General features: G+C 36.9%; 1 protein-coding gene across 23 annotated transcripts in view; it reads right to left on the reverse strand.

Moving 5' to 3' along the window:
- The window catches only part of AOPEP (aminopeptidase O (putative)), a 200,248-nt gene that overhangs the window by 106,022 nt on the left and 70,791 nt on the right, over positions 1-23,435 (reverse strand). For 13 of the 23 annotated variants that reach the window (XR_014577181.1, XR_014577182.1, XR_014577183.1 and 10 more), the window contains exons 6-9: positions 11,545-11,734; positions 9,647-9,756; positions 3,794-3,896; positions 3,567-3,674 (exon numbers count right to left, since the gene is read on the reverse strand). Coding sequence is in view for 11 of the 23 variants with exons in the window: in XM_083819209.1 (XP_083675335.1) it covers positions 3,567-3,674; positions 3,794-3,896; positions 9,647-9,756; positions 11,545-11,734 (511 nt within the window). In the remaining 12 variants the exon portion in view is untranslated. Of the gene's footprint in view, positions 1-3,566; positions 3,675-3,793; positions 4,091-8,086; positions 9,125-9,646; positions 9,757-11,544; positions 11,735-23,435 lie in introns of those variants that run through there. The other 10 variants (XM_083819210.1, XM_083819205.1, XM_083819206.1 and 7 more) reach the window with 5 other exon arrangements.

The raw sequence follows: 23,435 nt of genomic DNA on the forward strand, positions 1-23,435 counted from the left end.
CTGGGTGAACAATTCAGATCTTAGGTTATTGTTACAGCAGATGGAACTACTTGAAAATGAAAGCCTGCAAACAATTCAGTTCCCAAGGTGTTCTTGTTTCAGTATCAAACTGAACAACATCTTTAACTGCATTAAGAATATCAGCAACTTGCCCTCCTTTCTATTTATTTATAGTCAGGGAACACTACATTCGTTATTCTAAAAAGTTCTTTCAAAGCAGCTACTAAGTGAATACACCCAGAGAAAGGAAAATGGAAGATTTTTTTTTTAATCCTTCTCAAAGATTCCAGACTCGTTTTACTTGTCTGTTGATAACTCAACTAAAATAAACAAAAATTACTATTAAAAACATACTGAGCATGCAATCGAAATGAAGGAAAGAAGAAAACTGATTAATGTTTCACATCTGAAGTCATTTCCTTGCACCTGCAGCTCTCATCTAGGAAAAATACTACAAACACCACTGAAAACAAGACTGGTATTCAGAATGTGGGCAATTATTTTCACTGTTTTTACTTTCCTTCTTCCCCACAATTCCTAAAGCTGGGAACCTTTACAATTATTTTGGACAAGGTGAAGGTACGACACTCTGACATTTAAACTTGCCACTCACACCTCTATTTATTTTAAATCTTTTATTCATTTAAACCCCAACAGCATGTTTGTTCAAGAAGGAACTTGAATAATAAACTTTGTACTAACTTGACTTCATTGCTTCTGCATTTTCAGTTCCTGCTGTGATTGTTTATCTCCCTATACCAGATACCAACATAAATATAATCTTTAAGATTTCTTACCAAGAAAGTAAATACTTTTACAGTTGAATCTAGCTATATCCCCTTTGCATTTTTTAACATAGTGACCAAAAAACAGGATGATGTTAAAATTCAGTCTTGCTCTGCTCTAACTAATATACACTTGCCTACACTGTGGATTGACTCTTCCAATCAGCTTCAGCAGGGACTGGATTTGGGCTGCTATGAAATAAGGTAAAAGCACAAAAAGCATCACCAAGGCCTTGTGACCTCTTTATACCTGACTCTCATGGACAGGCATCTAGGAACATTCAAGGCACACAGCTCTTGCTAAGAATATTTACTGTATACGACCAGTATACTTTTATAGTATCATACACAGTAAAAGTTACACTTCTCCACCAAATCAATCCCTTCAAATGATGGAAAGCATCTGTTTCTGACCTACATGCATAGCTATGCACATACTGCACACATTCAAATAAAAAGTAGCCTAAGAAACCTGAAATAAAAGCATTACTCTTGCTTGAATTAAAAAAAAAAAATAACACTATAAAGGTTTTTAGCCAATAGCCCCAAATAGTGGTTTCTGGGTGTGGAAGCAGCATATAGTATCTCAGTTTATGAGGCCAGACTTAGATAAGGTTCATATTGACATTTCTTAGCAGAGTGCTGGGCAGAAGGAGAAGTTTCTACTTGATGGTTAGTTCCACTGCAATGCAATCTAGCTACCACGGCTAATAGCATACTGTGCTGGGACATTTTGCAGCATTTACAGCCTGCTGACACAACTCATCTCATGTCAACCAGGAGAGTGATCTAAGAGCAACAAGCCAGCTTTTTCTCACAAAAATCCCAGCACGAGAATACAACCAGGATAAAACACTAGGCTGCCTCTGGCCTTTGGCAGTTTCCCGATTTCTGTAATTTTTCCAGAAGTTTTCAACTGTGTAATAGTTGAAGCTCATATTTATGATTTCAGACACCATAATGGGGACAAGGCTAGTAGAGTCACTAGCATTTTCCACTCTATGCCAAGCACAACTGGCCTGGGTCTGAGTAACATGGTACAGGAAACAGCTGCAGCAGTGGAAACATTAACACCCTCAGCACCGCAAATGTTCCTCCACGGGGCAGAGATACAGCAGTAGAGCTACTATGCCTGAATTTTGTGTGACTTGACCTATGAAAGAATCCACAGGTCAGTGAGTTATTTTTAAAGATCCAGAGGGATGGATGGCCCCTTCAGAGTGAGAACCAGGCACACAGAGCAAAGAATTACTGCCCTGGAAGAGACAGGGATGTCCTAGACTCCATTCCCTCAAGATCAGAGACTTTGTGTTGCAAGGAGACATTTATCTATAATATTCACTGGTTTCAGAAATTCACTCATGGACCTCCTCTTCTCTTTTCCCTTCTCCCCTCTCCCATCACATTGCTCTCCGAGTTACGCCAACTATTTGTCACGTTGTGGCTTTTGTTCCAGCCCTGTTTTTATCTGCACCGAGTTTAGTGAACTGGTTCACACACCTCCATGAATGGTTGTGTTCACAGCATTACCGAAGCAACAAGCTGCTGTGCTGACTTCATCACCAATGACACAATTCCTACAACTTTGGGTTCAGAGAGCTATTCCTCCTCTCCTTTCTCAAAACAAAACACTGGAGGACAAGACCATCTTTTAATGCTATAGCCTGGGTTACAGGACTCTTTAAGAAAGGCCTGGGGGAGATGAATTTCTATTTATAACCCCAGATGGGTTTTCTACCTAACTGATGCTACGATTTTCTGTTGTATGTCTTGCTCAATCTCTCCTTTTGAAGCTGTTCTACTTTGTATGAAATATACCATTTATGTCAGAGAGAGAACAAGCTAAGTCTGTCGTTCAAGTGATTAATATATGCACTTGGACTTTGGGAGGGCAGATTCTGATTCCTAATCCGATGTTATTTTTTTAAAATCGTGCCTTTACCAATCCAGGAAGAAATCCTATTCTAGGAGAATCCTATTCTAGGAGAATAATTGTTCTTAAGAATAGGCTGCCACTGCATGTTGTCACTGTCAGAAAAACTCCATTGAAAGAAAGAAGCAGTGCATCTTAAATATCCCTTGTGGATTTATGCTTTGGTAATAAAAGAAAAGAATACTGTTTTAGAAAGCGTGGGAGAATGGAGCATGATGAGGAAACCTTTAAAGATGCTGTGACAAGACTGTAATAACAGTGGGTGCAATGCCATGCAGTGATGGGGACACCGATTTTTTGGGAAGGATGCAGTCCTCATAAGAACGACTGTGAAAATAAAAGAATTGAATGAAGCTGCATGCAGAGAGGAAGGAAATAAAGTCAGAAAATAACATGCACACACTGTTACTATTTATAGAGGTTTTCAGTTACAGTGCTACTCTGTGTTTCTTCTCTGTCAGAAACAGAGTTATCTGGTAATAGACTGAATGATCACAACCAAAGTCCAGAAGCTAAAAGAGTACAGGAGACAATTATGGGAGAGTAGATGTCCTGTGTTTGAGAACATCAGTACCTATGAACATGACCTTCCCAAGTACCAAGCTGATGGTTTAAAAAAAAAAAAATCAATTACTTATATTATCTGGTACTATCAGGGTATCAGATTTATGGATCACCCTGAAAAAAGGTATTGCCTCCTAGTAGGTAGAAATTTCATCAATATTGCTAAGCAACAATTTCCTTTGTCTTTCCACCACAACCAGAAGCAGTCACTTAGACAGTCAAACAGAAAATTTAGGTCATTTTTTTTTTTTTCAAAAAGTGAGTAGCAACCCTAAACACGGTACCTGAGAAAGGACAAGCTGTCCATGGAACTTATAGACAAATTTTCGTAAAGATGCAAGGTATGAGGCCCCTCCTATTCTCCTTGCCAGAGACCGCAAAAGGAAGTAACCCTGCAAGAAATTAAGCCAGAAACAAACAGGATGACACGAATTTGCTGATATCTAAAAGGAAAAAAGTCTTTGTAATATTAGTAAAGCAATTTCAATAAAAATCAGCTTACAACACTCACCTTCAAATAGTGAACCTGCATAAAGATTTTTTCTGCTTTAAGACCATGCTTGACAATGGATGCTCCAGACTCACTCACTTCTCCTGTGCTCTCCTTGTTAGGCCTAAAATGGTAACAGCCTAATGAAGTCTTGGATAAGTAAGTAAAGAAATAACTCATACACCACATGTTCTTATAGCTGAAGCACTGTGAACGTCATAGTAACTCGTGAGAAGTTCAGCTGGGGTAAAAATGAAGGCCATCACCAAGCTGGTATACTCTCTTCACTGCCAGCATGACATCATGTTGCATGCCATCCTACAGTGTACAGGGAAAGTATGAACAAAGAGAAAAATAAAAAATATGTTTTGAACAAAAGGGAAGGGAAGGAAGGATATTGCAATAATTATTTTCAACTACAGATTCTCTTCTTCTTCCTGAATGTTGGCTTAACAGCTTAAACAGCTATACTTGCAAAAATAAGCTTTTTCATTTGCATGTAATACACTGCAGAAGAAACCATGTTCTGGCTTTCATTTTGCTGTTTGGTGTTGGAAGAAAAGCTTTGAATTTTTAAAAGAGGAGGCCTTACAAACACACACACACATTTGGGGTTTTCAAACAAGCATAGAACAAACTTACTTCTTCACTGCCTGATTTTAAAATGTAATATAGAATCTGGTGTGCCAGAAATTTACACCAGTAAAGTTTGGAGGGCTCATAGACTCTTAGAAGCATAGACTAAGATTAAAGAGAAGCTATGAATACATTGTTTCTTCCATCCAGAAAACATGCCAGCTAACAGTGGTTTGAGAATAGATGCCTGTCTTAGCGGCCTACCCCGTGACTGAAACAACATCTCCAAGTCTTCTTGTGGATTTTGAAGGGCCAACCTCAGAAACCAAACATATCTTCCTGCAGTTCAACAGAATAGGGGCAACACAGGCCACAGCAGTTCAGGCTTCTTCAAACCACATCATCCACACACTTCTCATGAGCCAGTCCCAGTGATCAAATTTCTTTCAGAGCCACGTCTGCTTTGAGAAAAAAATTCTTCCTTTTTTGTGTCTGTGTAATAGTTTCTTATTGCAGTTTTCCCAGTAATAAGAAAGAGTGCTAAGCCATTTTTCCTCTTCATGTGCTATGTTTAGAACCTGTACACATCAAATTCTCTACACGCATTAAAGTCGCAGGTAAAAGTTAACTGTTTGAAATAAAAAAAGAAGTAAATGCAGCTTCATTTTTTCATTGTTCCTAACACAGTCCTTTACAATGCAGTATTTTTTGTTTTCTGTCAAGGGAGATTTTCCTTCAACGTTGAAGGATGGAGATGAATAACTGACATCTTATCCCACGGTAACTCCAGTTCTTCAAGACAATATAACCATTGCATGCCCACTGTAGAGGACAGGAGATGCACCTATCTGCTATTTGGATCACTATTCTGAATGTAAGGCCTGCAGGAATTTCATATGCAACTTTTCATTTTTCACCGCATATACAGAAAGACAGCCAAAACGCTTCTTGCTTCTCCCATAATAGATAGTCCAGTGTATAGATTTTGAAAACTAGAGCTTGAGCACAGGCTACAGGATTCACACTAAACTGATGTAACTCCCATAATCAGAGTTATTCTAAATTAAGCAACAGCATTCCAAGGGCAGTGGTCACAGCACCGAGCCTGCCAGAGTTCAAGAAGCATTTGGACAATGCTGTCAGACATAAAGTCTGATTTTTGGGTGGTCCTGTATGGAGCCAGGAGCTGGACTCCATGATCCTTGTAGGTACCGTCCAACTTGGGATATTCTGCTATTCTGTGATTCTTTCTTTCCTCTTCCAACTTTGTGTCTGTGTAAATCCTAGTAGGTGACTAGAAAGCTGTCTCTCTTCTGGATGTTGGAACTCAGGAAATTCCTGTTGCCAAGGATGTATATATACCCTAGACGATGTCTGCAGAAGTGTGTAAATATTCAGAAAGGTACCCTGTTCTGTAGTGTCAGTACCTCAGCGCACTAATTTAAAGCAACACTGAGTATATTTACAGCACATTGATGGTACGGAGACTGAAAGTTTATTACACTGACCTACAAAACCTGGCATCTAACCTAGTTGATTAAGCTAGGCATAATGCTTAAGACAAGCTGATTCAAGCTACTCAATCTGCTACCTGGCAGATTTTTGATACTGGCAGTATTTCTAACGAAGCAAAAGACGCTGCTTTTGCCTGCCAGGCAGAGAACTACATTATACAAAGTAAAATTACAAATCACTTGGATGGTAATTAAATGGTCTGATGTGATCGTGAAAAGGTATGCAGAGACTATGAGAAACAGTCTAAAAGGCACATTTCCTATCAGATTATTGATAAAACTTAAAACACCTACGGAGGAGACACAGAGCACTGTTTCAGGGGCAAAACGGGTAAGGTCACTGACTTTACTCAAGCGGAACTCAGAGACAAATACAGAATTAGATGTCAACACTGGTTTGTCTTCATTAAAGATCCCAAGCTGAAGTTCAGTCACGAGGACCAGGACAAGAAACAATCTCAACACAAGTGTTTGGTGCCACTGAATGGAATGGACTACTCAAGTCTTTCTTGTTTTCAAATAAGATGACAGTGTTGCCATTGATGCTGGCCACAGAAATGAGTGCCAGGACATACTTTGCAGGTGCTTTTATCATTCAGGCTTGCTTCAAACTCCATGAGAAAATACACGGGATTTTGTCTGATATTGTATCTTTATGATATGAGCATTACATTTCAATGCAATAAATTCTTTCTTCAGTATTAAGATCTGCTGGTGCTGCCTTTCAGACCTGCTGCCTACTGAAAGGACTCTTACATATTTCTTTCACACCTAGCTTCAGTTTTTTAACAGCTAGCATCCAAGATGCTACTATAACATATTATCAAATATTCACAATAAGAAATGTAACGCCGATGATCAGTTTGCTGAGTGGCTTTCACCTCTTGTGAATAGCTATTCATTTCCTTGATCAAGAGTTAAAAGGATCAACTGTCAAATTTTGAGCAAGGTTTTCCTGCTGTCAGGAGAAAGCACAGAAAATCATACAGGTAGCAGGGAACAAAAAACAGGTGAAGAATAAGCTTATGCTAAGGAAGTGTGCTGGCTGGTTTCTGTCTTCCTGACAGAATTGGCAAGAAGGGACAGCTATCATTTACTTTTAATAACCTTTTATAAAATCACAAGCCTGAACCACCACAAGCCTCTATACACACTCAAAACCCCATGAAATTCAAATACTTTGAATTTTCTCTCTTACAGACCAACACTGGAAAGCACATATATATTTTCAGGTGAAAAAAAACAAAACAGTAAATATGTTAAGAGCAAACATATTCAAGTCCATGCTACAAAAACAGTAAAAATATTTATATCTGAATTGAAAACAGAGGAAAGTCCTTAAATGCAACCACAGGAAACTAAAGAAATCAGAGTCAGGAACTGACAGAATCACAAACTGCCAATATGATCCTCTCCTAAAGTGCATAGTAAAGGCATGTTTTTCAGAAAAGAAATGATTTGTCATTCTTTTGTATTAGGATTGAGAATACCACTATGTAAAACGTAAGCAGCATGCTTATTACAGAGACTTTTGACTACTAACTGTGTAAGTCAATTGAAAACTTAAGTTTCAAATTCAAGATCATACAATCATAGAATAGTTTGGGTTGGAAGGGACCTTTAACAATCATCTAGTTCTGCTCCCCTGCCATGGGCAGGGACACCTTCCGCTAGACCATGAAAGCCCCATCCAGCCTGGCTTTAAACACCTCCAAGGATGGGGCATTCACAGCTTCTCTGGGCAACCTGTGCCAGTGCCTCACCTCATAGCAAAGAATTTCTTCCTAACATCTAATCTAAATTTTCCATTTTTTAGTTTAAAATCATTACTCCTTGTCCTATCACTGTAATCCATGTCAAAGAGTCCCTCCCCATCTCTCCTGCAGGCCCCTTTCGGGTAGTAGAAGGCTCCTATAAGGTCACCTCAGAGCCTTTGCTGCTCCAAACTGAACTTCTCCAACTCTCTCGGCCTGTTTTTATAGGTGTGGTGCTCCAGCCCTCCTATCATCCTCTTGGCCCTCCCCTGGACCTGCTCTAATAAGTCCACGTCCTTCTTGTGCTGGGGGTCCCAGAGCTGAAGGCAGTGCTCCAGGTGGGGTCTCATGAGAGTGGGGTAGAGGGCAAGAATCACCTTCCTGGACCTCCTAGGTAAACAGATACTTCCTGAATTTCAAACTGTAAAGGATATCTTGACCCTTAGAAAAAACAATTTTAAAAATTTAAAAACACATATACATTTTATTAAAAGTAACAACTACATAATTAACACAAAAGATAAACGTGATTCCATGCTGTTGAAAATCGAAAACATACATCCACATAAGTGTCATATCACAAGAACCAATGTTTGTAAAAATAATTTACTTTAAAGCAAATAAAGCAATAAAAAACAGACTGTCAGTCAATAGTTACATTTCTAGCAGCTGTACGGCAGCTAGTGATAAGGCTTACTTTTGAATTTATAGCTATTATCAAATTGCTCACTGACTCTGCTTACAAGTATGATATACCATTTATTAATAAACATGAATTAAAGCAGATCAGTGAAAGGCTACAGTTATGCAAAGTTGGTTACTTGTTTTCAGATGGCATGAGGCCACTGAGTGGAATTTCTGTGTTGCCGAACAGTGTCCAGTGCCCAAATACAAAAGGCTTTTTGGTCTGAATGGAAAAGCAAAAAAGAAGGGAAGACCTTAAAATGAATGAAATGGCATCAGTCTTCCAAAAACATGCAGAAGATGATTATAAAAATATGGGGGTCAATTTGTTTTTCGATTCCAGTTTGTGAAGAAAAAAGAAGCAATGTACATAGTTTGAAATTATCAAGATTTAAAATGAATATTAGTAAACAGTTCTTTAGTGTTAGCACTAAAACAGCTTAGCTGTGTAAACTTTTCATTCGGAGGTCCCTAAAAACCTGTTGGAAAATACCAGCTTGGGATTATCTGTATATATTGCCTGTATTTGAGGATAGGACAATGGTCTACATAATCTCTTGATGTACTTCTGTGATTTGGTCAATGTATGGCTAAACTGAGTTCAGATTAGTAAATGTGATTTTCCTGGTCAAAGACTGTGAAGAGACAATCAATGGAGATGTTAGGCAGCCACTCTAGACACTTCAGGATAAAAGACTATGGCAAACTCCCAAGACACCAATCAGAACAGCCCAGATGATTAAATCATTAGCAAAGCAGGAATCCTTTTATGATTTAATATCTTCAGCAACGTGAGAAGAAGCCTTCAGCTTAGCATCTGGTACCTAAAGACCAAAATCTTGTTTAAATAGTATTAGTCATTTCTAAAGAGAAAGCAGATTTATACAATTCATTATACATTTTCCTTTGTTTTTTAAATCTTCATTCACCTTGGCAGTTAGGTGCTATACTCTTGTACGTGCTTGCCTTCAACCACACAATATGAATCTGTTACAGCTTCAAACAGTGAACTTTGTTCAGGAAATGGTCTCTTTTATTTCTTCCCTCCCCCGAATAGAAGCTCTTGTAAACTGCTTAGAGACATTTAATATCAGGCTAAATCCCATGTTTTTGGAAAGCTTTCTATAACAAACACTAAAGCAATTGCATTATATAGAAGATGAATAACCTAGTCAATTTAAGTTGACTTTTCTTTTTTCTTTAGAAGGAAATAAGGAAATGCAGTAATTTAATTAGATGATTTGGATGTATGTCCTCTGAAGGGAGAAAATGGTAGAAAACAGGATTGGGGTGGGGAGGGAGGGGGAGAACATGCAAAAGCAAAGATTACACTGCTGTAGCTTTACCTTAAAACTTGCAGCTCTTCTTCAGAATTCTGCACCTCATCTCTGAGTCGTCGCCAGCGAAGTAAAGCTTTCAATTCCTGCTGTGCTTTTTCTTCATCATGTGACAGCTGCTTAGTGTATGAAAAACACAGATCATTGATTGCCATTTCGCAAGAGATAACAATTTTCAGAGAGAAACTCATTTTGTTTGCCTTTAATGCGCAGGCAATGCAAGAAAGAGTATAAACACGTGTGTTAAAAAATATAGTCACACCTGATGCTCTAAGAGTTAATAGCAGCACTATGAAAAACAGTAGCCTCACTGGGTGCATCAAATCAATAGTTGGTTAAATATTTCTGTCCGAGGATAGAAGAAGGCATGTTGCTTTCCCTTTAGTGACTGGCTGCAAGTGAACTGAACATACCGTACAGATACCTCACATATCGATTTTGATTGCATCTTTACTTTTCCCAGCCTTGAAAGCCAAGAGTTGCTCTATGTCCTGACTTCACCCCTCTTCCCTGCTATGTCTGCCACCCTGGTGAAAGCTCCCTGTTGCATTTTCCCACATTAACACAGCGTCAAGAGATGCATGCTTATGAAATAAATGCTAGGTTGTCAGCTTACAAATCAACAACTAATTTACACTTTTTGTTACAAGAAAAGACAGGAAATGGGAGAAGCTAAAAGCAGCTAATGTTCTCCTGCATTACACCAGTGTTCAGTCACAACCGGAATTATAGTCAGGCAGCAGAGAATTCACCGACAATCCTACAATTCTAGGATTACACAGCACCAAAACTACTCAATAATTATTAAAAAAAAAAAAAAAAAAAGATTTTCTGATCTTATAAAATAACCGTGAATAATCACCCTGTTTTGCTGCTCACTGCTTTCTCTTCAGCTATATGGAAGGATGCCTACTACAATTAAAATGCTTTCAAGTGACTCACAGAAGTGTAACAGAATTAATATGGGCAGCTCACAGTAGAGGAGCGATGCTCAATGTAAGGGCAGAAAAGAATTTTTAGGACCAGAACGGAAAAGCAAAGTGTTCGGACAGCCTTCACCTCTTTCTCATTGCAGAAGCATGGTAAGTGACAAGGAATTCTCTTTTGTTCGATGCTATAAATATGCCTGATACGTAATAAAATGGAGGCTCAGAAGGGCTCGTGATTTCAGGTCCCAGTCCCACCTGCTCTTCCACAGATGGAGCTCTGCAAACTTTAACGGCAGAGTCAGAGCCTAACTGACACAAGCACAAGAAGAAATCATGAACACATGAAATGCTTGAAATAGCAGAGGTATGACAAAAATAAGAGTCGGATCAGAAAACCACTTTACTAGGTGACATGCAATTTATGAGCTTTTCACTTTAAGAAGGGCAATGATTTCTAAGCCTCTGACAAGATGGTAACTCCTGCTAGACAGTGTAAGAGATAAAAAAGTATAAGCGCTGGCCCTGTATTTCATTAGCTTTCATTTTGTTTTGAGGCTTGTCATTTGGCTATACACAGGGAAAAACCAAACCATTTAGATCAGGTAACTGAAATATTACGATATTCAGTAAGATGCTGCTGATTACTCCACTTTCAGGAACACGATGTAAGTAGAGAGAATGCAGAGCACCTGTTTGATAGCTGAACAATATTATTTAAGTAGCCTATTTGTGGGAAGGTAATCACTGACAAACAGATGTTTCCATTCTTATTTGCACTAACATTTACCTCTGTAAAGATCAGTGTTCATTGTGGAAAGAAAGAATTAAAAAAAATCAAATTAGCAGGCAAATTCCAATATTATTTTTCAAAACTTAGCCTCATAACACAAGAGATTTTATTTATATCTAATTCACAGCAAAGAATATAATTTTGTTTTCCACATGATTCAGTTGAGAAGTGATGCATCATCACCTTACCTGTTGTGCCCTAGCCCAAAATACATCTTCTAAAAAAGTGGCAAATCCTTCACTTATCCACTCTTCAGTCCAATCACGAGCCCCAATGGCCAGTCCAAACCAAGCATGAGCAATTTCATGGCACAGACGTGTTCCACAGAGATGGCTCCCCCCAGGTAATACACTCTGTGACAGGAAGATGATGTGTGGGCTGTACAATGGGAAAGAAGGACAAAATACATTATAGACCTGTTGTAACACACATTCTATGACCATAATAATGTATAGGCTTTATTAGCCTTGTCAGCCTGTTATTACTGTATGCATGCTAGGTCATGACAAATAGTTTATAGCTCAGGCATTTTTAGGAATTAGGTTGTACTTTATCATTGGTTGGCAGATAATTAAATTAAAATTCTGCCAAGCACTTGTTTTGTATTCAACTGTCAAACAGCCATTACCTTTACGAAGTAACTTAAACCAAAGTTTTATATTTTTCAAATTACAAGATTGATTTATTTCAACACAAGCATTTATGCATAAGCCACAATAATAAAAGATGAGCAGGTGTGAATACGGGTAGTGCGTACTTATCAGTTAAATGATCAAAGCTGGAAATAAATAAAGCAGAAACATTTTATAAAGAAAATAAATCACTACCCAAAAGAACAAGAGCCATGTATAGTAGAGCTCATGTGCTCATTACAACTTAAAACAAGTTAAAAAGATACCAACTGATGATAAGAGGTGATGGTTTGTGCAAATGCAGAGGAAGGAGAGCACCCTTCACAGAAGTGAAAAGAAGGCTTAGATACCCACTAAATTTCTCCTTTTCACTACAGGAGAAAACAACACAATCTGTATCTACTCTGCTTTGCACTTAAGTACTAAAAGAAGAAATTGGGGACAAAAAACCTGCTATGCATACTTGCTCTGCTATGGAAAACACACTGAATTGCAAGTTTCTGCAGTTCCCAGCTCTTGTTCTGCTGTAAGGCAGTTTCTGTTATGCTTACAGATGTTGTAGACGTTAATGTCCTAAAAGTTACATAATTTTACGCCTGGGAAAAAAATAGTAGGAGAACTAAGACCTCTATGATTAACGTAGAAGGGATTAAAGGGGCACGGCGCCACTAATGGGACCTGCAAGGACACAAACCACCACCACCACCATCTGCAGAGTATTCCTGCACTAACCCTAGGCATCCATAATCTCCTTTTCAACTGTTTTCTCAGTTCCAGCCAGTTAGAAAGGGAATAAAGAACAATGGTAATACCTTCAAGACCACAAGTCTTTAAAATTAAGTCTAGCTTTCCGAGCGTGGGAGGGGAGCGCATGGCCTTAAGACATTTCCAAGAGTCAAATATTATTCGTCAGCGTTCCATAGAGCTTCCCCACCCACCCTACCCTTCCGCTGGAAATGTTAAAACACCCACAGTTTTCTTGCAACTGGTTGGGTATCTGGAACTAGAAACGTAAAATATGACACACACTTAAGTAGAAAAACATACTCAGTAACCATCTCCTTGTAGAATAATAATAATAATAGTAATAGTAAATATAATCCAGCAAAGCAAGTTAACTTCCTACATTATTTCTTACAATGCCAAATGATTGAAATGTAAGTACCAATAGAGGAATCAAGTCACAAAGAACACATCAAGAAAAAAAAACGCAGCTCTAGAAATCTTAGCCAAAAGCAATTCCGATTAAGAGAAGTGAAGGAGGGAGAGAAGGGAAGAGTGAGCACAGAAGCTGCAGAACATGATGAGCCTTTTATTACAAACCCCTACTGAGAAGAATAACTGAAGCTTTGGGGGTACTACTTTGGTCAGTGGTAAGTAAATGACCCCTAACTGTGGCATGTGTACAGTGCTACAAAGAAAAAATGCAGAAATGGACCAAGTAAATAACATTCCAGACATACTGCTGGTTGTGCTTTGGCCATTTGTTTCAGCAAAATACAAGTAACTTCATGCCTTATAAACAAGCTCACAGAACGGTGTGCACTTTAAGACTACTGTAGGTATACACATAATAAAAGTAAAGATTCTAGTTCCTTCTCTTTCCAATTAAATAATAGAAATGCCACAATCAGAAAACCTTCTCCTTTACAAAAGGATTAAAAAGCACTTTAGAGAGAAAAATGAACATGAGTTAAATTTTGGGCAAGGAATATGAATGCAACTTCTACAAGGTCAAAAATAAGATTATGTGCAGCAGCGGAATTTCATTTTAGAGTCTCAGTACAGCCAACAACTTCCTTTCCCAAGAACACCTTAAATAATCCCTTTATTCTGTTTTCCCTTAACAAACAACTAAATGTCCAACTCAGAGCTTCATACAGCAGCAGATATCACTACAGAGCAGTGCAAAGTTCCCATTTATTTTAAGAGTAATTTTCTCAAAGACTGAACGTGCTTTTATAGTATGTCCAGCACCTACTAGTCTGGGGAGAAATTTGATTCTATGTATTATATTAAAATACAGATTCTCTGTTTCCAATACATGTTTGAATTCCAGAAGCTCTGTTCCACCTTTACCGATCTGACCTAATCCCTAAATCTATTTTTTTAATATGTGGGATGTACAATGTCATTCATTGTTGTTACTATTAGTGTTGTTGCTCAAAAATTCAGTAATTCAAGAAAGTGGCCATGTGAAAATTAAGATAATTAGGATGATGATTAAATTGCAACAATTTCATATACATATATATATATAATGAAATATATATACTTATACATTTTTAAACCCGAATAGGAATTTGGACCTCATACCGTCCATCTGATTTATAAGAAATGAATTATAATGCTTGATATCTATTGCTTTCACTGGAATTAAAAAGGAAATAAATCTGTTCATGCACTAGGAGGGGACAAAGGTGATTCAGCTCCGCAATTACATCAAGACCTGACAAGGTATGCCCAGCCTTTATATGACTCTAGCTGGTGTCTTTTTAAGTCTGGCCCAGGTTTCTAAAGCAGGCCAGAACAGGTTAGCTCAATGCGGTAAGGAAGGTGGGAAACCTCTCCCAGTTAACAAAAAAAAAAAAAAAACAAAAAACAAACACCAGTCCTTCCCAGGAAGCTGGAGGAATTCCCAATGGCTCTTACAGAAAAATAGAAGTTAATGACTTGTTTTCAACAAGTATACACTTGGTTATACTTTTAAAGCAAAAGGTTATTATTCTGACCAGAATTACACCCTTATAACTTAGATCTTTGTACAGAAAGAAGGAACAAGCTCTTTATCCAAGTAAAACTGCAGTTAAGGGAAATATCAACTCTGTAACTGTGGTATGAAGGGAAGCATATGAGGGAAAATATGAACTCCAAAGGGAAAGAATTTTTTGGTGTGAAAGGCCAAGGGGTCCTTGTGTTCTAATCATCTGAATCCACTCAAGTAGATGTTCTTAATAAATGTTCTCTGTAACAAATAAAAGGTTTCCAATGAGTCCTAGAGTTCTGAACAAGTAATATCACCAGTTTAGAAGCCAAGTTTCTGAAAGCAATTTTGCTAAACTTCTTCTCCAGACTCATGACTTGATGCAGGTGCTGCTTTGCACAGAGGCTGCAGCAGTGTGCTATTTTTGGCTGCTCACACATAATCAGACAAGAGACACATAGCACAAGCTCAAGCCAAATGTACGTGCAAGAACTTAAGTACACATTTAAGCTAGGAACATGAAGCACATTTCTAACAGGCCTGTTCCACTCCTTTTGAAGGAGAACTTTTTCCCTCTAAGCATACAGGGATTTGCAGACATGTTTCCTTAAGTACTTTTTGAAACAACAGAGCTGAGACACAAATTAGGCTTCTGGAGTCAAAAGTAGAACCCAAAACCACTATTACAGAAGTAAATTATAACGTAAAATACTTTTCATGTCTTAATAACACTCCATGTGTTGTTTACCTTTTCCTATTTAGAAAAAGGAAGTCAGATAGTAAATGGGTTAAAGAGTTATTTTACTTCTGGAAAATTCCCATGTAAAAGGGAGCAGGGAAAATACCTCAAAAATCTGTTCATAGGAACATGCTAACATTGAGACATACATTTCAGGATTGCTGGAATTTGGACAGTTAGACAATTAAGTGACAACTCTTTATAAACATGTTATGCAAACTCTCATCAGTTGCCTTCAACCTACATTACTGCAGCGATACAGAGAACAATATTATCATATTGTCTGCAATATCTACATCAGACTTTGAATGTTAGCTTAATTTATCTTTGAGGACACTTGTGTCATTGGAATGCAGACACAAGAACGTGTCACATCCAATTACTTACCTCTGTAATCTCCAGCATTCTGGTGCATGTTACGTTTCCGTACTGAGAGAACTAAAGAGATGAATCTTTTTGATCTCCCATGAAACTTTTTGATCTCCCAAGTTTACTGTATGCCAGAAGCTCAAACGTACATACGATGAAGTTGTAGAGACAAGAATCTTGTAGTTATAAAACTCAGAATTGCACCAGAAATATTGGAAACTTTGTAAAGACATTTTCCCTCCCTATAATCATACTGGGAAACAAACCATCAGGTGAATGGAAGTGACAGATGACAGTCACTCCAGAGCAGATGAATGACTTCTTATTCCATAAATCCTGCAATAATATAGTGTTCTTGTAGGCAACAGGGAACTCCTGTGTGTTGGAAGGAGGATGGTATCAGACAATCTCTAAGTACGTTGACTCAGCATCCAAGCTTCAAATTGCAGAGAGCCTAGCATCTAATTACTGATCAGAAACCTGGGCAGCAGCTGCTCCATGAATTGTCAGACAACTACTTCAGTTTTGCTTATTTTGTTATACCAAGCCAGATTAGTCATAATGTGTATAAACAAGGGTGGATCCCTCCCAGGTGAGACCCTTTTTTGCTATTCAGGAGCAAGACTGGTACTTGGCATAAAACTGAAAAAATAATACAGTGAAAGGAAAAAGATAGCATCAACCTAAGCTCAATCAGTTGCTACACACACACACACAAATAAAAATAAAAAAAACTTAAAAAAATCTGGGTTTGTAACAACTCTTGATCCTTCTCATATCTGCATTCTAAATTATGCTAAATGAACAGCCTCGAAGTAAAAACTTATATAGAAACACAGTACTGATCCCACACGACTGTGACATTCACCACATTCCACAGCTTTTATTTTAATTCAAATATCTTTGGAATTACAAATCAACTGTGGATTTGATTTGTTGATTTTTATTCACAGAGGAAATTTTATAAGTTTTCCTCAGAAATCAGAATAGCTCTGGAATTTCATGACTGACAAAAATGAAATAAAACACACTGAAAATATTGCCAAGCATTGACAAATGCTATTTTCTTATGCCAGGACTCCTTATTTTGCAACTGCAAAAGGCCAGTCATCCTGACCTGAACAAAAAGGGACACAGGATTTACATGCTTCAAAAAATAAACAGAAAATTCAATGCACTCTCAGATAACACTAATCTGCCAACATAAAGGTAAACTGTATCAACCCATCTAATAATAATTCAATTCTCTTAACTTTTTGTTCACAAATGAATAGATATGTATTATCCTTCCATGCTGTATCAAGCATTTCCAATCACAACTTGCTTGAAGCTTTATGTGAGTAAAAGGTTTAAAAAAAGGTTCTATTAAAAATGAATCTCCAATACTCTGGTATTTTTTAACAATGAAGATGTAAAAAAAAGTCAAGAAACGAACCAAGCTACTTAAAAATGTATTTTTTCTTTTAAAATCAGATCAAAAAGAGCTAACCATATGCAGGGTGATACAACACATTAACGTCTTTGAATACCATAGGACAGTCAATCTAAAAGGGGGATTCTCATTTCATATTTCTACCCTAGGGAACTTCAAGTAGAAAATGCAGAGCTGTACCTACTAAACCAAGATGTTTATTCAGCTGGCCTACAAGGTGCACATCAAGCAGACAAGAAATACATTTAGAGGATTTAATTTTTACTCCAGTCTTGCAAAAAATGGACATTACTCTTTTCTATTTTTTTTCTAAACCATGCTCTGTTCTGAACTTCTAGCTTTCTTCTGGTGCTCAGCTCCAGAAGAACTGTCCTCTATAATCCAACCAAAATATACAGTATTAAAATGATAGACTGAAAATATTGCTTCCAACAGAAGGGTTACAGGAATTTCCCTAGATAGAGCTCTTGACATCAGAACACACCACAAAATAAACAATTTGGTAATAATGCAACTAATTTACTTAAATAATGCTGTCTCATCATCTAACATCCACGGAGCACACACATTGACAGCACTAAGACAAAAACTTTGTGATTTTACAAAAATTCACAAGACAAAACAACTTATATGTGATTGATACCATGCAGTCATAGCATATTAATAAATCCTATCTGCTTCAAGTGTCCTGACTTTGGACTTTCCCCCAAGAGGGAAAGAAAGGACATATTTCACATGTAGACGTCAATCTGATAAATGCCTCCGAACCAAGTATTGCCTGTGCACTAACCCAAGTTTGTAACAAGCTCATCAGGGACTGGAGCTGACAAGATCAACCATCAGTCCACCCAAGTAAGAAACATGGAGTTAAGGAGTTATCCTCCATTTGACCTCTGATATTCCCCAGGATGCCTAACAGCAGCTCTAGTTCACATCTTTTCATTTTACACATTCTTCAGATATGAAGAACTTGCAGTGCTTGTTTGGAGCTCTCTAGATTTCACTTCCTGATGTCTTACATAAGCCCAACAATATCTGTGCATTTAGACTTCTCTACTCCCAGGATTTGTGGCATGCAGCAAATTGCCTGCTGTTGTATGGAAAGAAAAACAAACATAAAAAATTATAGGGGAAAATAGAAAGAATTACTATTTCAAAGCCTTCTACTGCCCATCAAGACTCTTCTTTCTGATTTGTTTGAAACAACCTTCCACTCAAAAAAAAAAAAAAAAAAAAAAAAGCAATGGAAACCTCTTATAAAATTCAATAGCACTATATTTCCATGGCTACAATCTTGTTAAAAAATCTTACAAGCTAGAACTCTCTAGAACATCTTGAGGACTAAAGCTTTTCATGTTTTACATCACATAATAAATTTTTCATATTTAACTGATTTATTGATAGGAGTAAGCGCAAGCTCAATTTTCAACATTCACACCATGCATGCAATTACTTTTCAAAAAGCATTGACATTGTTAACATTGAAAATAATTTGTGAATTAGTGCCACCAATTCCCAAATTCCTTACTAAGTATTCATAATACAAAATTATATTGTTTTATGTTTCCAAATGATAAATCATATAAGCTGTACAACTCAATTAGCTTTTTTTTCCCCCCTCTTAATAAACATAGATTGGAAACCAATGTAGATTATTCCAGTTAAAGAGCAAAGAAATAAAGATAAAGAAAATAACAATATTTTGGATTCTTTTTTTTCAGTGAATAGTACTTTTGGATATGGATTTTTTCATGGAACTATCCTTTTTTTAAAAAAAAAGAATAAACAGGTGATGCAAAGACCATGGCAATGATGAGGTATCTCTACTCTTGCTGAAATACAGAGCATCACAAAAGAGGTTCAGAGGCTGAAGAGAAAATTCATCTCTGAAAAGCTAGAAGAAACACAATGCTTCCACTAATTTCAATAAGAACTTTATATTAACATGCAAATGCAATATTTAGTTTACATTCTGGATTTGCTAAATTCCAGATTTCATGTGAAACTTTTCCACATTGTAATTCATAATTTTAATTGATCATTTTATTTAAATAAGAGGCTAATAGAAACAGACATAGGTACTCTCACCTCTCATTTTATAAATGCATTTTTTTGTGTGTGTGTATGATAATAATTATTTTTGGTTTCTAAAGACTAAAAGAGAAAGCTCTTGTTGTATACCAGCAATGCACATAGCATTTTTTTCAGAGTCTTTTCAAACTGCTCTTTATATTGTCACAACAGTCACAAACAACATTTCTCAGTTCCAGTCTAAACGATGACATTTGTCACTGATGGGTGGATGTTATTATGCGATCATGGATGGATTTCATTACTTGTAGTTTTGCATCATTGCTATTAGTGGAAGACCTGGATTTCCTCTTGCTACATTGTGAAGCTTCCGGCAGATACTAACAGAGCTGAGAGCCAAAGTACAAATAAGCTACTATGATAAATACACAGACAGAAGGGGCAAAATTTATCTGCTTCTCCATATTCAGATAAAATTCACTCAGGGTAAGATCCAGTACATTAAAAGTCTCAAAAGATGACTTGGACAAGACAAAGTAAAATAAAGAATGTGTCATTTTTTCTTCATTTAATATACAGAAGACAGCTTTTATCTACATACACAAGAACAAACAAACAAAAGAAACAAACAGCAACAACAGAAGAGATTACTTGTTCTTTGAAATTTTAAAGATTCTTTTTCTCAGTGTAATGCTATGATCTGTTCTAAAAGCATCTGTATCACTGTTCTAAAAGCAGCAAGGAAATTAAATCTTCTTGAAGGCTGAAGTGCTTCTTATTAAATCTTTACAAACTACAGTTAGACTAGTATCCCAAAACAAAATAAACCTGAGGAACGTTTTTGCTTTTTCTATCACAAATATTTCACCTGAAGACCGAGAAAACTCCGGATATATACCTGAATCGTCCAGGAATCGTTACAGGAGCAGACAGAGCTAGAAATACCTGATATTTCTAAGGCAAATAAATAAAAATGTAAAGCTCAGAGTTTTAAAAAAATGATCAGAATGTCTTATCATGCAATAAAAGAGGCACAGGTCCAATTCTTCAAAATTTTCCGTTCATATCTCTTGCTGCTTGTGCCAACAACACATATGGGAGCAAACAGTGAGGTGAAGATAGTTATCTGCACATGACAGAATTTTTGCCAATATATAGTATCACCCACAATTCTTGCTGGTACCTGGTGGTACCTAGTAGTTTCTACAAATCCACTTGCTGAAGCCTTTCATTGTACTTAAAAGACTGGCTGCAAAACCAATGCTGCCAAGTTTATTCTGATTCTCAACATTCATGCTAAAATGCACTATTTCTACTATGCCTTCATCCTCTTTCTAGACAAAAAATGCTAAAACACTCTGCACTCTCCTGTCATAAAAATGGTTCAGACAATATACTTTTAACTAAGTAGTACTGCTATCTTCCATTACCTATTTTTCTTATTTTTGTCATCTATAACCAATACATAAACTGTAAGTGATGTAAAAAATGTGGTTCTTGTTACGTTGATTAATGCTACCTAATGCTGTTAGCTGAGAGAGAGAGAGAGAGAGAGAGAGAGAGAGAGAGAGAGAGAACAACACACAAGAGTTAAGTAATGGCTTCAAAATTATTTTTTTAGTTTATTTTGTGCAGCAGCTATGCAAGCCTTCCTTTTTGTATGCATCAAGTCAATAAGATATCTGTTGTGCTTTTGCACAAAGAACAAAGATGCCTTTATCAATTCTCAAAAGTCTGTGGGACAAACCATTCATGCTGTCAAACCTCCTAAACCCCTTTCAGCAAATAATGAAATCCATCAGTGACAAATGTCAACATACTAATTTGTTATATACAAAACAAAAGCAACATTCAGACGAGGTGCCTCATTTCATGTTATATCAGCCCTTCAATTTGTAAGAATTTTATGGCAGCCCACAGATCATGCAATATTAAAACAGAACAGTATTATAATGACTAGAACTAGAACAATCTATTCTCCTTACAATAAGTGCTTAGCACTCAAACAAAACTGTAAACAAAGTCTTTTGGGAACACCAAACTCTTTGCAATGTAGTAATTTTCCTCCTTTTTGGGAGATTATTTCCAAGTAAAATGGTACATACACACACACATTCTCTTTCGCACACAGTCACATTTATTATGCTGGTGGAAAAATGAGATTAAATTACATCATATCCAATGACAGAAGAACATCAGTGTGCATGCAAATTACTTTATCTACTATGCAGGACATCCAGTTATTATTGTTGAATCAGATAGTAAAAGGACAGTTTAACTAGAAGTAGTTAGTGTGCATGTGAATTATTTATTTGTCACACAAGGCATCTTGCTATTATTACTGTATTGTACAGCAAAGGACAGCTAAGTTTGAAATATCTAGCATACCTAAAAACTGTGCTAATGTCTCACAGTATTAAGTATTACCTAGAAATGAGCTTTTATACTGTTGCACCTTCACCAATTTAGCTTTTCATACATCCCCTAATCAGTTTCAGTCCATCATTAAATATTAAATAAGTATTATATATTATATAATACGTATAACGTTACATATTATTATATTATTCCCTGTTGTCCAGGATACTACCACAGGATACTTTTATCTTCTCTTTTTAAGGATGCTAAAAGGAAGCAAACACCATTATATTCTACGAACATCTACTGCATCCATCATTTCTTCTGGAGTTTGCTAACATATAGATATGTCCACATAACTTGTGCACTGCAAATTCATCAAATAAACCCTACAAATATACACTTTTAAAGTTGTTGAATTGAGAACACCAAATTACGTATTTAGCAAAACACTAAAGAGAATACAGATTATGTTGGTAAGTATTTTCACAGATCAAGAAAGAGGTGGTGGCGGTGGTGGTGGGGTCGTGGCCATTCTAGATCACAGCAAATAAATTGCCATGGGACCAGAGATGATAATTTTGATATTTCTATTTTATTTTATTTTATTTTATTTTTTATTTTTATTTTTTTTTAATCAGCAGGGTTTCAAAAAAAAGAAGAAGAGAAGAAGAGGAAGAGGAGAAGGAAGATGAGGAGGAGGAGGAGAAATTTGATTGCTACCCATGTACACCTCTGAGAATAGTTCTGCTGATATGCTAAAAATTTCTCTTTTTGTCAAGGCCATACCTTCATGTTTGAATTGAGTTACCAACCACTCATAAGAACCAAACAAGATTCCAAAATTTCCACCAAGACCAAACAGAATCAGGTTTCCAGTTAAAAACACTTAGTGTTAGTTGCATGACAGGTAGTTCCTGTTGGATATTCCCTTGGAGACTCGGTTCTATGCTTTGTCAGATGGTTTTATTTCTATATATTCCATACAGTCAGTATTGATCATACTAAGATTTTTTTTAACTTCAAATGGCATTTGACATTCAAATCAGTTTGAATTTATGAACCCAAAGACCAAAATGTTTTGAAAATTGTATGATTTTTCAGAAAGTACAGACTGAAGTTTCCAAAGTTAAGTTTTCAAGCCAAATCCACTCACTTTGCTGTAAATCTAGTTAATCTCCACAGACACGAGTTACCTTAAAGTTTTCGTACTAGCAGTATTTATTGTTAACTGTGAGAACGCTCACTGAGAGTTATCAACCTCAGTTATCAACCAGTGCATCTGTGACTTGGGTATATACTTGCTTGACTGCAAGTTGAATTTTAGCATAGCAGTTTCATGTCATTTTTGGAGCAGACAACACTTAAAAAGACAGATTCCATACTGAGGTCCTGTTCCGGATTGAAACCTTTAGGTCTATCATACTGTCCTCACCACCCATTAGCAAAGTTGCAGGTAGAAAAAAGAAGCTGTTACCCTCTCCACGGCCTAACATGCAAAGGGACAGCACAGTCTGTTTCTGCTGGGCTCTGTTCCAAGCTCTGGAGAAAAAACCTCTTCCATGACAGCACTATGTACTTCCCCCCCCCGTCAACAGCTATCACTCTATAACTCTACCTCCAACGGGTTTAAAATTATTTAACTGAGAATTAATTGCAAATGTTACAGTTATGCTGATGTATGCAAATTGGATGTTGCTGTTTCTTCTCAGAAAGCATTAGAAATACCTTTCTGACTGCAGTGCATTTTTTTTTCTGTGATAATGACTTTGCATATGCACTACTGTATTAGCTCAGATCACCTGGCTGAGCAA

This window comes from Anser anser, assembly GCF_964211835.1.
Source record: "Anser anser genome assembly, chromosome: Z".
NCBI lineage: Eukaryota > Metazoa > Chordata > Aves > Anseriformes > Anatidae > Anser > Anser anser.